General features: G+C 38.4%; 1 protein-coding gene across 5 annotated transcripts in view; it reads left to right on the top strand.

The window, feature by feature from the left end:
- Positions 1 to 14,567, top strand: part of LOC135110910 (insulin receptor-like) — a 67,802-nt gene extending 53,235 nt beyond the window's left edge. For 3 of the 5 annotated variants that reach the window (XM_064023561.1, XM_064023560.1, XM_064023559.1), the window contains exons 16-30: positions 453 to 645; positions 2,194 to 2,379; positions 4,250 to 4,323; positions 6,814 to 7,041; positions 7,411 to 7,553; positions 7,836 to 8,000; positions 8,179 to 8,359; positions 8,728 to 8,953; positions 9,070 to 9,208; positions 9,721 to 9,898; positions 10,354 to 10,484; positions 10,605 to 10,769; positions 12,389 to 12,462; positions 12,862 to 12,935; positions 13,147 to 14,567. In XM_064023561.1, the coding sequence (XP_063879631.1) occupies positions 453 to 645; positions 2,194 to 2,379; positions 4,250 to 4,323; positions 6,814 to 7,041; positions 7,411 to 7,553; positions 7,836 to 8,000; positions 8,179 to 8,359; positions 8,728 to 8,953; positions 9,070 to 9,208; positions 9,721 to 9,898; positions 10,354 to 10,484; positions 10,605 to 10,769; positions 12,389 to 12,462; positions 12,862 to 12,935; positions 13,147 to 14,435 (3,446 nt within the window). In that variant the 3' untranslated portion in view covers positions 14,436 to 14,567. The remainder of the gene's footprint in view (positions 1 to 452; positions 646 to 2,193; positions 2,380 to 4,249; positions 4,324 to 6,813; positions 7,042 to 7,410; positions 7,554 to 7,835; positions 8,001 to 8,178; positions 8,360 to 8,727; positions 8,954 to 9,069; positions 9,209 to 9,720; positions 9,899 to 10,353; positions 10,485 to 10,604; positions 10,770 to 12,388; positions 12,463 to 12,861; positions 12,936 to 13,146) is intronic. The other 2 variants (XM_064023562.1, XM_064023563.1) reach the window with 2 other exon arrangements.
- Positions 14,568 to 15,000: the final 433 nt, after the last annotated feature.

Here is a 15,000-nt window from a genome sequence, read left to right as displayed (position 1 = left end):
ACCGGGTGGAAAAAGTAAAACTATAAGCATTTTTATATTTGGAGTATTTAGATACATCGTGTTTAATAACTCATTAAATTTCAATGCTACATTTATATCTATGAAAACCTGTGTACATGTAAATATATACAGAAATGTATATAAGCTAATTTTTAAATGTAAATATATTTACGTAATGACCAACTCTGATGGCTTGTTTGATTATTTCAGTATCCCATCGAATACTTTTTAGCAAATATTCACCTTCACTTACTGTGTGTAGAAAAGTGAAGTGTGTTTTATTGCATCGTAAGTGGAATATTTCTGAGCCCCTGAGATGCATACTTCATAAATGTTCAGACATTTGCCAAGCGAGATATGGGAGTTAGTATTTCTAGATGTTAGGATTTGGGATTGGTCTGATTGAAAATAAATCTAGAAATTACATTTCCACTTTAAATTTTGCTTTGAAGGTTATGGAAGCGTATCAGAGAGACAAGAATCAACCACTAAGGCACAAGAAATAGACAACGAGGAGGTTTGTGCCGTGCCTTCCGAACCTGGCTGCTGCAGCTGTGAGACGCCGCGCCCTCAGGAGCTCACACCACAAACATCATCCACTCTGGACCACTTTGAGGAATACCTCGCTAACAGCGTAAGCATCAGGTGAGCCTTAGTTCTTCCAGCTGCTCACGCTTGAACATTAGTTCCTACTTGTTGCACTGTGATCCCTCCTGCTCTTGTTGACGAAAGTTAGAGGTGTCAAGACATGTCTATAACCGAGAGCCAGCCTTACTTGGGAACATTTATTGTCACCTGCATAGATGGGGGACTATAAATTTTCCTTTTTTTAATTTCCCATAAAGTATTTTTGTAGAAAGACAGTTTATTTTTCTCTATGCAAGAGGGACACCGGAAGAGGGCAACAAAAAATGTAGAAAAAAAGAGCCCACTGAAGCGCCAGTCCCTAAATGGAGCTCAGAAGTTATCATCAATATTGAAGGATAAGTGTTTTAAAACCTCCTCCAGTCATTTAGAAGAGAGGAGTTGATAATACGAAAAGCTTTTCATTCCACCTTGTCTAAAAGAGCGGTATGAGTGGAATCCCTCCATACATGTGAAGCATACTCCATACTTGGACGGATAAGGCCCCTCTACAAAGTAAACAGTATGGGCGTTGGGTGAGGGGAGAGAAGAGAAAAAAAAAAAATTGAAATGAAGTTACAGAGAGAAGTTTTGTGCCAGACTCTATCAAATGCTTTTCATATGTCTAAGGCAACAATGAAGGTTTCACCGAAATCCCTAAAAGACGATGACCAAGACTCAGTAAGGAAAACCAGATCACCAGTAGAGCGACCTTGACGGAACCCATACTGGCGATCAGATATAAGGCTGTGAAGTGATAGATGTTTAAGAATCTCCCTGTTGAGGATAGACTCAAAAACTTTAGAGTGGCAGGAAATTAAAGCAATAGGACGTTAGTTTGAGGGATTAGAACGGTCACCCTTTTCAGGAACAGGCTGAATGTAGGCAAACTTCCAGCAAGAAGGAAAGGTAGATGTTGACAGACAGAGGTGGAAGAGTTTGACTAGACAAGGTGCAAGCACAGTTTCGGAGAACGATGGGAAGGACACCATCAGGTCCAAAAGCCTTCCGAGGGTTAATGCCAGGATGGCATGTAGTAGTAGTAGTAGTAGTAGTAATAATAGTTTGTGGTTGTAATAGTGGGTGTTGTGGTGTTAGAACCAGGAATAGTGATGTTATGTGGTGAGCAATGTTCGGATGAAACTTACGTTAAGCGCGGCGCAGAGATACGTAAAGAGAAGTTCACATCTTATCTGTACCATAAGCAAAGCGTCATGAGAAACATGATTTCACAAAAAAAAATTACGAAGAAAAAAGTATTACAGAAAGGTAACATTTAAGTGAATGAAGCGTTATTTTAGACATTATAGAATTCATCTGAAAAAAATAAAAATAAAAATTTTCTTGTTTTATGAGAAAGTATTCTAATCAGTATACCTAACATTCTATGGTAATAGTGGATCCAACACCTTATTACGGAAATAGGGCAGTGTCGTGGTGTGCCCGGCTCTCGAAACAGGATGAAAAGCTAAAGTTGTTATGTCTGGTGACAGACATCTTTGAAAACATTGCGAGTATTGCATTCTTAGGCCAAACGTCAAACTGAAATCACAAATTTGCTCTTGGCAGCGTGCCGCAGAGTGAGGCTTCACTACCAATACAGATCAACTCTCTGCTCAATAACAGCGACACCAGCGAGGAGGACATGTTACAGTACAGTTCTGTCCTCAGCCAATGGCTGCCATGGGGCGCACGGCGCTCCCGGGTCGTGCCTGTCGATAAAGACTACTTCATCAGTGCCGACACTCCTGAAAGGTAAGTCCGGTGCACCTGACGAATCAGTTCCTCTCGTTATATATATATATATATATATATATATATATATATATATATATATATATATATATATATATATATATATATATATATATATATATATATATATATATATATATATATATATATATATATATATATATGTAATTTTTTTTTGTTAGGGGGTGGGGGGTGCATAATAAGGCAAGATATAACTGAGTCCTCTAAAAGGCCATTTAAAAGTTAATTTGTCGGCCAAATATGAAGCTCCATTGGCAATTGGCATGACAAACGAGCATAAAAAAAAATATTACGGGATATTTGAAAAGTTAATACTTATTCACGAAATTTGTGAACAACAGTTGTAACAATTAATTTAGAGAAGCTGCTAATCTAACGCTTGGGCAACGTTTGTTACAGCTCATGTGATTGGCTACACCCTTCCCTCCCTTACCTACAGCCTCTCCGTCACTCACGCTTGCCTCGGAGCTAAATGGCCGTTTAGTCTTCAATCAGTTCAGTTCATATTTTGAACTCAGACAAGGAACAAGGTAGAGGTGGCAAAAAAAAAAAAAAATATCAAACAAATTCAGATTCAAAAAGGAAATATGAAAAGAAAAAAATCTGGGTGTTAATGAACAGAACAAACTTCTTAGGAATGCAGTAGATACACAGATATTAGATTGTTTCAAGAGAACATTCGATAAATTTATTGATGATTATGGCAAATGATATGTTTTAAGTGCTTAAGGGTTGGCTTGTGCTGGCTAGTTGCTCTTTTGCAGTCTTCGTATTACTTATGTTTTTTTTTTTTTTATGACACATCATTAATTGTGCAACTGAGATTGGTTTGTCTGAAGTCATAAAAGCATAAAAGGAAATGTGACAAGCTGAATTCACAAATTAGCTCTGTAATTTCTATACTAGCAAGGTGTATATCTATAGTGTAATCAGGTCATTGACAAAACATAAAGTGAAACACATAATGGTTTCTCGCGATATGGACGTGCACTCATCCACCAGAACGGTGCGCCATCACTCAGCACGCCTGCCTGTCTCTCTCTTACCGCATGTAATACTCATATCATCGGATACCCTCCTCCATTTTCGTTTCCGTGGAGCCTTCGCAGTGAAAATCATAGCCGCATCATTATTCGTATTCCCGTTTTGGAATAATAAAAGATCCGCATTTTCAGATAACAAAAGCTCCGCGTCGAAGAAATGCAAAGGTTGCGAATCTGTGTGTGTGTGTGTGTGTGTGTGTGTGTGTGTGTGTGTGTAATAATGACATTAATAATAATGATAATAAGAACAATAGTAATAAAAAAAAAAAAAAATAAAAAAAATAAAAAATAATAATAATAATAATAATAATAATAATAATAATAAGCATAAAAGTCAAGTTTATAGTGAATTATAATGTTCAATGCTAGTTTTTAATGCTTATTTTCTTATTTTTACCGCATTGCTCCGTTAAGTAAATATGATAACTTTCTTTCACATCAAACCCGCATAGAAAAATTTTCTTGCTCCTCGTCGTTGAGAATGTATTACTGTACTCCTTGGCCATCGATGTACTGCGCAATAGAGAGTAACCATGCATGAACACAGCATCTGCTTTATTGTTTTGTGTTTTTTTCCTGAGTATATTTATGCGGCACCGTGTATCATCACACACCTCCTTTACCCGTGTCGCAGTCCACTCAGTAACTCCAGTGGTGGTGGTGGTGGTGGTGGTGGTGGTGAATATTATTTAGGTTTCACAGTACAACCATTCATGAACCACGGCTGTCTTGTTCAGTCTCTGCCCCGTGCATCCATGATTTACGAGAATAAGATTATTGGGTTCAGAAGAGATGCTTCATTGCAGGCACAAAATCAGAGAAAAAGGAGAGCGAGTCCCTGGCCACTACGTGGAGCACCGCGACGCGACGCCCAGGAAAGGTAGGATTTGACAAAATAAACGCTTGTCGTGAATGGTAGTCCCACCTCTCCCTCTTTCTCTCTCTCTCTCTCTCTCTCTCTCTCTCTCTCTCTCTCTCTCTCTCTCTCTCTGTGTGTGTGTGTGTGTGTCTATATATATATATATATATATATATATATATATATATATATATATATATATATATATATATATATATATATATATATATATATATATATATATATATATATATATATATATATATATATATATATATATATATATATATATATATATATATATATATATATATATATATATGGCATCTAGCCAAAAATATCTCCAATAACTTTGCTTCTTCTTTCCCTCCTCTACTTCAACCAGATGGCACCACTGCTATCACATCTATTTCTAAAGCTGAACTCTTTGCTCAAACCTTTGCTAAAAACTCTACCTTGGACGATTCTGGGCTTGTTCCTCCCTCTCCTCCACCCTCTGACTACTTCATGCCACGTATTAAAATTCTTCGCAATGATGTTTTCCATGCCCTCGCTGGCCTAAACCCTCGGATGGCTTATGGACCTGATGGGGTCCCTCCTATTGTTCTCCGAAACTGTGCCTCCGTGCTTGCACCTTGCCTAGTCAAACTCTTTCAGCTCTGTCTGTCAACATCTACCTTCCCTTCTTGCTGGAAGTTTGCCTACATTCAACCTGTTCCTAAAAAGGGTGACCGTTCTAATCCCTCAAACTACCGTCCTATTGCTTTAATTTCCTGCCTATCTAAAGTTTTTGAGTCTATCCTCAACAGGAAGATTCTTAAAAATCTATCACTTCACAACCTTCTATCTGATCCCCAGTATGGGTTCCGTCAAGGCCGCTCTACTGGTGATCTTCTGGCTTTCCTTACTGAGTCTTGGTCATCCTCTTTTAGAGATTTTGATGAAACTTTTGCTGTTGCCTTGGACATATCAAAAGCTTTTGATAGAGTCTGGCACAAAGCTTTGATTTCCAAACTACCCTCCTACGGTTTCTATCCTTCTCTCTGTAACTTCATCTCAAGTTTCCTTTCTGACCGTTCTATTGCTGCTGTGGTAGACGGTCACTGTTCTTCTCCTAAATCTATTAACAGTGGTGTTCCTCAGGGTTCTGTCCTGTCACCAACTCTCTTCTTATTATTCATTAATGATCTTCTAAACCAAACTTCTTGTCCTATCCACTCCTACGCTGATGATACCACCCTGCACTTTTCCACGTCTTTTCATAGACGTCCAACCCTTCAGGAGGTAAACATATCACGCAGGGAAGCCACAGAACGCCTGACTTCTGATCTTTCTAAAATCTCTGATTGGGGCAGAGCAAACTTGGTATTGTTCAATGCCTCAAAAACTCAATCCCTCCATCTATCAACTCGACACAACCTTCCAGACAACTATCCCCTCTTCTTCAATGACACTCAACTGTCCCCCTCTTCTACACTGAACATCCTCGGTCTGTCCTTTACTTATAATCTGAACTGGAAACTTCACATCTCATCTCTAGCTAAAACAGCTTCTATGAAGTTAGGTGTTCTGAGACGTCTCCGCCAGTTTTTCTCACCCTCCCAGCTGCTAACTCTGTACAAGGGCCTTATCTGTCCATGTATGGAGTACTCGTATGCTTCACATGTCTGGGGGGGTTCCACTCACACTGCTCTTCTAGACAGGGTGGAATCAAAAGCTTTTCGTCTCATCAACTCCTCTCCTCTAACTGACTGTCTTCAGCCTCTCTCTCACCGCCGCAATGTTGCATATCTAGCTGTCTTCTACCGTTATTTTCATGCTAACTGCTCTTATGATCTTGCTAACTGCATGCCTCTCCTCCTTCCGCGGCCTCGCTGCACAAGACTTTCTTCTTTCTTTCACCCCTATTCTGTCCACCTCTCTAACGCAAGAGTTAACCAGTATTCTCAATCATTCATCCCTTTCTCTGGTAAACTCTGGAACTCCCTGCCTGCTTCTGTATTTCCACCTTCCTATGACTTGAATTCCTTCAAGAGGGAGGTTTCAAGACACTTATCCACCAATTTTTGACCACTGCCTTGACCCTTTTACGGGACTGGCATTTCAGTGGGCATTTTTTTTATTGATTTTTGTTGCCCTTGGCCAGTGTCCTTCTTACATAAAAAAAAAAAAAAAAAAAAAAAAAAAAAAAAAATATATATATATATATATATATATATATATATATATATATATATATATATATATATATATATATATATATATATATATATATATATATATATATATATATATATATATATATATATATATATATATATATATATATATATATATATATATATATTAATGTGGCAGTATACAACGTCCATGTATGTGTGTGTGTGTGTGTGTGTCTGTGTGTGTGTGGGTGTGATCATAGTGCAGCAAGTGAAAGTAAAGTGAGGTGATTCCGTGTGGTGGTGACAGTGCACAGTTGTGTAAACACCCTCAAGGAGCGTGTACCCCCAGATGCTAACGTGATGCACTTGGAGACGTCTGACACCAGCATCACGCTCCACCACCTGCGCCACTTCTCTCTCTACACTGTGGCCGTCACCGCCTGCCTCCAACCTGCTCCTTGCATCAGAACACCATTGTCTGTCGACCCTAATAGCAACTTCAGCATCAGTGAGCCAGTTAAATGCAAGTTGTGCTCCACCGTCCCTGCAGTCGTCACCGCCTTCACTGACGCCAGCCGTGAGTTGACCTTCATATTGATCTGTTCTGGACATTGTGCCAAACACATTTTAACTTTGATTTCCTGAATAAAGAAAATATAAATATAATGTTAAATGCATTATATATATACAATGGGATGAGACCAAACATATTTTGTGTGCTTGTGTGTGTGTGTGTGTGTGTGTGTGTGTGTGTGTGCGTGTGTGTGTGTGTGTGTGTGTGTGTGTGTGTGTGTGTGTGTGTGTGTGTGTGTGTGTGTGTGTGTGTGTGTGTGTGTGTGTGTGTGTGTGTGTGTGTGTGTGTGTGTGTGTGTGTGTAACTTTACTATAATACGCAAAGAATGCTAAGAATAAGAGACTCCTCATAAAGTGTCTTTTCCACTAGCAGATGCTGCCGATATTGTACCGGATAATTCGCTAAGAGTCTTCCAGAGCAACACTTCCTCCTCACTGGTTATGTCGTGGCTTCCCCCTTCTTTCGTCAATGGTAGAATCCTGTATTACTTCCTGCGGTGCACCGGGCCACATGGCGTGAGTAGCTTGATTGCCCACACACACACACACACACACACACACACACACAAACACGAGAGAGAGAGAGAGAGAGAGAGAGAGAGAGAGAGAGAGAGAGAGAGAGAGAGAGAGAGAGAGAGAGAGAATATATATATATATATATATATATATATATATATATATATATATATATATATATATATATATATATATATATATATATATATATATATATATATATATATATATATATATATATATATATATATATATATATATATATATATATATTCTTCACAGGAGCCCTATGAGAGAATCGTCAGTCCTGCCAACAGGGAACAGCATGAGGAACGCCTGAGCTTTTCTCTCAATGACTTGGAGGCAGGAAACTACTCGTGTAAACTTGCTGCCAGATCTCTTAAAGGATACGGGAATTTCACACAGCCTATTTCATTCATTGTCATGGTGAGCAAATTAGTTTTTTTTTTTTTTTTCTAAATATAGACATTATTTCCTTCATGGTTGTTTGCCTACAGGGCAGGTCATGACTTCTTTGTGTGGACGCCACTTGTTAGGAAATCTTAATGAAATGTGTTACCAATGTGTGTGTTTGCGTATGTGTGTGTGTGTGTGTGTGTCTCAGAGCAGCAGTTCCCCCGGAGAAAATGACAGGTGGGTGCTGTGGACTGCCCTGGTGGGCACCGCGGCGTCACTGGTGGTGGTGGCTGTTGTGGTGCCTCTTTGGTGGTGGCGGTGGCGGCGGTTGCGGACCAACACCGTGCCCGACAAACTGGAAGACGAGCTCCTCTCTCCTCTTTACAAAGGTGGGCACTGTAGCTACTTGAAAAAAAAAAAGTGCCTCTGCAAATGTTTCTACATATAGTGCAGATATTTTAATGCAAAGTTAAACTTTCAAGAAATTTGTGTCATCGATATAGGTATGTATACGTAGACAGAAAAGTACAATCAAAGGAGATGTATGGAAACCACAAGAATAATATTCTAATGTTATATTTACGAGTACATTCATGATAAAGCGTGTCTTTACTTTAATTATGAATAATATAATTATTTAAAGGAAATATTCTTAAGTTATTTATTAGATACGAGTAGTTTGTCGGAGCAGACTATAGTCGGAAAAGATACTGTTGAAGGACGATTAAAAAAAAAAATAATGTGTAATGTTCCCCAGACGGGTTTGCTCCCTGCGAGAGGTTTCACGAAAAGTTTATCTTGAACCGAGGTGATCTCGTTTTCCTGGAAAACTTACCGCCGCTGGGAAGTGGCGCCTACGGCCTGGTGTTGGCGGGAGAGCTGCAGAAAGGTGGCCACGTCACGAGAGTAGCAGTGAAGACTCACTCAAACTTCAAGTCAATAGAAGGGATCAAACAGTTTCAGAAAGAGGCCGAAATCATGCAGTTAGTTAATTTTTCATGTAATATTTTGAATAGATTCTTGATAAATTGTCTACTGTCGTTTGTGAATTAGTAATTAGTGTGCAGGAGCCACAATCATTAATAACTATCTGTTACAGACACTTGGATTGCCATCACATCGTGCAGCTGTTGGGCGTGATTGCAGACTTCACACCCGTGTACTTAGTGATGGAACTCATGGAGGGGGGCGACCTGAAGACCTACCTGCAGCAATACGAGAAATGTGTTACGGACCAGGTGTGTGCAACATGACAGTACTGACATCGGCACTCCAAAAAGGACATATTTTTATTTTCATTAATATTAACAAAGTAAACGAAACAGATAATTAAGACATAATCTAGGCAAGAACTCGCCTCATACAGCTGATAACGCGGCTACATTGTGACTGGCTAGGATACATTGTGTAAGATTTTGTTAGTTGCTAGCGAATCTGAAAGCGTCGGTGCCGCCATCTTCGCGCAGCTAATGAACGTACTCAGGGATTAACTTCCCATATTGGAATAACACTTCCTCGAGTCCTTACTTTCCTTTCTTTACTTCCTTACGTCACCCAATCAGTTGCCTTTCTGCCCTCGCGTCCTTCCTTCATAACCATTCCTGAATATGGCTGACTTGGGGTATTACTAATTACTCCCTTGTACTTCCAACCTACTTTTTTATATGCTACTATATAATTATGGCTACCTGCACCACCACCTGTTAGCCAATACTAACGACGAAAACCCAGACATGGATGCTTATTTCAGACTGTACTGGAGATGGCGGTACAAGCAGCGGACGGCATGGCGTACCTTGAGTGCAAGCGAGTGGTACACCGAGATCTGGCCGCCAGAAACTGCTTCCTGGATCGCAGCCTCACCCTCAAGATTGGAGATTTCGGTCGCGCCAGGAACCTTGAGTCAGAATCAAACTACCTTGCAATGAGTCAGTATCTTTGCCATCTAGGAAATTAATGTTGAATTGCATGTGTGCGCGAGTGTGAAGACTATTCTTTTCTTGGAAATAAGTATTTGCTCACCCTATCATGTAATAATATGCTTTGTTTATATATATATATATATATATATATATATATATATATATATATATATATATATATATATATATATATATATATATATATATATATATATATATATATATATATATATATATATATATATATATATATATATATATATATATATATATACTTATCTTTATTTTTTCTTTTTAATAAGAATTAAAAAAAAGTTAAATATAATCTTCCAAAAGTTCAGATCAAAACCTGTTTAATATTTATTGCTGCATAGATAATATGAAAAGCATATTACGGCAATGCGTGCGAATGAAACCCATATGACTACGAATACTACTTCTTTTCCAACAACTTGTTACAGAAGAGCTGGAGACTCCCGTTCGTTGGATGTCGCCTGAGAGTCTGATGGGCAAGCACAGCACCAAGAGCGACGTTTGGTCATACGGCGTGCTGTTGTGGGAGATGGTAACGCGAGGTAGTCGGCCATACGAGGCAAGTCAAAGAAGACAGAAATTTTAAGCATGAAATGGATGATAAAATTGTATGTGACTAAAAAGAAAAAAAGTATAGTAAAATTTTTCCTTGTCACCTGAACGATATTTGTTACTACAGCATAACAGTTGTACAGAAGTGAAGTTGTTAGTGACGGAGATGAAGAAACACCTAGACCTGCCCAGTCCCTGCCCACCTCCCCTCGCTGCCGTGATGGTCTGCGCCTGGTCTCACTGTCCTTCGCACCGGCCCACATTTAGGGCCATCACGGATTTTTTGCTCCAGGTACTGCGAAAAAAACTACGGCTACGGCTACACTATTCAGGACTAAGGTTTTATATATATATATATATATATATATATATATATATATATATATATATATATATATATATATATATATATATATATATATATATATATATATATATATATATACACATCTATCCCCCTGAAATACTCTTTTCTTTTTTCGTTTTTCATCTTTCCCTTCCACAGTTCATCCAGATGGCATCCTTGACATCTCTGCCTCTGAAGTTAAGCTCTTCTCCCGGACCTTTGTTGACCACTCATATGTAGATGATTTGACTAAATTATGTTGACATGGTCAAAGAAATCCACACACACACACACACACACACACACACACACACACACACACACACACACACACACCCATGGAATTAATATTCAAATACATTGTAATACAGTATTTAACCGTATTTGCACTCGTATTTAAGCTGTATGAAATCAAAGTACCTTCATTCATATTTCAATATTAGGGAAAAGTAGCAGTATTCTTTAAATGATCTAACGAGTAATTCTTAACTTATTGTTGGAAATAGCAGATACGTTGTTCCTTACAATTGTAGGTTCCTGAGTGGATAGTACAGTGCAGGTGCGTAGACTGTGGTAAGGCAGCGTCTGGAGCAGTGATTCCCAACTATGTGGTGCGCCTCCCCAGTGGTGGCGCTGGGAGGATACAAGGAGTGGTAAAAAAGTAATTGTTTAAAAGTATATAATAAAAATACTCAAAAAACAAGATTCCGGTGTCTTCCCACTTTAGTATTATGAAAACTCGAAGTATGATGTGTCTTCAACATTTATAATTAGTTTATGAAACTGGAGTAAGTGTCTTTACATTCCAGTAGTATGAGGACTCGAAATATTATGTGTATGACATGTCCTATTATTTTTAGATAAGTTTAAGAAAAGGCATTTCATTGAATCAATGGTTTACTAGATTTGTCGTATGCTCATTTCAGTGTTATGAATATCTCCAAATATTATATGCTATGTCTTCGTTTCTTACTTAGTTTTTAGAACTGTCGAACTTCATTTGGATTACTTTCCTTCTTTTCTGTTCCTTTCATACCAACTGTTTATCAAAATGTCTCGAGCCTGTATTATTTGTTTTATTGATTCTAATCCACACAAATATCTTTGTTTTCCTAAACAGATGTAAGTTATAAAACATAATTTATGTAAACACAATATATCATAAAGTAGAGGGGAAACATGTGGGTCAGCCAGAACCAAAATGGAGGGGGTGGGGGGGCGTCATGTATGATACTCTGAGAACCATTTTCTAGATCTTGCAAGATTTAATAGCACAAAGCCGTTGGTGTTCATATATATATATATATATATATATATATATATATATATATATATATATATATATATATATATATATATATATATATATATATATATATATATATATATATATATATATATATATATATATATATATATATATGTGTGTGTGTGTGTGTGTGTGTGTGTGTGTGTGTGTGTGTGTGTGTGTGTGTGTGTGTGTGTGTGTGTGTGTGTGTGTGTGTGTGTGTGTGTGTTTTACGTTATAATGTATTATATCGCATTATATTATATGATATTTCCAGTACGTGAGTCCTGAGTTCCAGAAGAGGGTACAAGAAGTCTCCTTCGTCCACGATTTACAGACAGAAGCAGCCAGGTGAGGGAAAATATCACCGACAACAATTTTGGCATATATATATATATATATATATATATATATATATATATATATATATATATATATATATATATATATATATATATATATATATATATATATATATATATATATATATATATATATATATATATATATATATATATTGAGGTACACATTATCTTTTCAGTGTTTAAAATAAAAGGTGTAATTTGTTTGCTAGATAACGCTATGAATATATTAATAATCTGAAAAAAAAGTGGGGGTAAGTAGCGACAGGAAAGAACCTCTAAGAAGATGCGTTCTTGTTCTGTTGTGTGTCTTGTAACTAGTCCTTTGGTACTTTGAACACGTTGTGGAAATGGAAATAGTAAAACCATAATCTTTTCCATACCGTAGTGACGAGGACGAGTTTCACCTCCAGCAGCTCATCAACGCTAACCCCAGCACCAACACTAGCACCAGTGACGAAGGTGAGGTGGATGATGAGACTAATAGGTGGGGTACTCGTATCCTTTCTACTCCTCGCTCAAAGTATAAGTAGAAAACATATTGTTTTATTATTTGTGTTTTTCGTGATATACTGATATACGTTATACTCATATATGATTAATATCTTATTCATTAAGGAATTAATTTAATTTGTCTTCCTTTAATTGTTTTGTCGCACTTGCTTTTCACCAGACTCACCTCAATGGAATCCAGCTGACCACTCTTGGTCGGCCACATCTCCCTGCCGTTCTGTCTGGCCGCGGCAATCAATCTACATGCCGTGCACGGAGGCGTCTGTCTCTCCCCAGAAACGTCAAATCCACACAAACACAGATGATAACTCAGGCCCCGAGTTTTGCCACCGAGTTCAGAGTTTCTGTAGGCGAGATACTACTCCGGTTAGCTCTAATGTCCACACCAGCTATCTCTCTCAAGAAACGTCGCACACGTGGCAGCCAGGCACACTGAACGTTGTCTCAGGAACATGCCAGCACGGGAGGGGTTCTCTTGTACAATACAGAAATACTGACGAGGTAACACTTACTTCATTACCACAAACTTCTCGAGGCGGTGCCTCAAAGTCTTCACTCAGGAGCGCTGCATCTAATGACAGTTCGCCATCAGTCGTCACTCATTCCGTCCCCCCTGTTTCTTCAGCACCACACACAGCTTCCTGTTATTCCTCCTCGCCCTCAACAACTTCACGTTCGTTGTATTATTCTTCCCTCCTTCCTTCCTCCTCTGGCAGCACTGCCCCTGAGTCTTCTAGCACTTTCCTCACACCACCAGCCTCTCTATTGATACCCCTCCATACTTTGCATGACACGCAGTTAGGTGCACCCCTACCTCATGACTCCACCTGTGAGCTACATGCTTCGCCACCACTCCGTCGTGCTGCAGCCATGTCCTCCACACTCGCGCGTGCCTTCCCACGCCTCTCCGATGCATCCGTCCACTCGTCTGTGCATCTCGCTGCAGGAAATCTCCCTCGTCGACCTCCTACCGTTTTCTCACGTTGTATTGCTGATATTCGCTTACCAAAAAAACTCAGCCTAAAATCAATAACCCTGGCCCAATCGAATCCCAGTCTGGCCGCTAGCGAGCCGCTACTGTCCCACCATGAAGCACCCATCGGATCTCATTCGGCTTCACCCTCCATCAGTCACTTACCTGTCACCCCGTTATCAGATTCCAACACATCACTCTTATCAACTAGACCTTTATCCATTATGAACTCCTTTGCCATCAAACTGTCACATTCTGAAGACCAAAAATATTCAACCATTCTTCCAGTAGCTTGTTATTCCCCTGAAACAGCTTCAGCTGTTTCAGCACGTCCCATTCCGGGCAGCGCACCACCCACCCTCCTCCTTACCAGGAAGACGCAAGTCTTTAGTGCTACAAGTGACCTTGGCACCGGTTGTCACCACCGCAGCCGCCGCTACACCTCTCTCACCGAAGATGGCGGGGAGCGGCAGTGACCGACGCGGCTGCATCTCCGCATCACTTGGTGTGGATACTCGTTTGTGTCGTTGTTGTCATCACTGTCAGTTGTTCACTCATAGCATAAGCGGTGTGTGTATGTGTGTGTGTGTGTGTGTGTGTGTGTGTCTGTGTGTATATATATATATATATATATATATATATATATATATATATATATATATATATATATATATATATATATATATATATATATATATATATATATATATATATATATATATATATATATATATATATATATATATATATATATATATATATATATATATATATATATATATATATATATATATATATATATATATATATATATATATATATATATATATATATATATATATATATATATATATATATATATATATATATATATATATATATATATATATATATCCCAACACAAGAGGGTAGTCATGGCGTGCCCTTTAAATACAACTCTCCCTTCCTACACAACACTACATAATATACCTTCCACACCTACACCGTTTAATAAAAATTTAAAAGTTAAAATAACATCAAAACATTCAGCTATCTGGGGAA

The sequence above is a fragment of the Scylla paramamosain genome, chromosome 21, assembly GCF_035594125.1.
Source record: "Scylla paramamosain isolate STU-SP2022 chromosome 21, ASM3559412v1, whole genome shotgun sequence".
NCBI lineage: Eukaryota > Metazoa > Arthropoda > Malacostraca > Decapoda > Portunidae > Scylla > Scylla paramamosain.
This window is presented reverse-complemented; position numbering and strand designations above follow the sequence as displayed.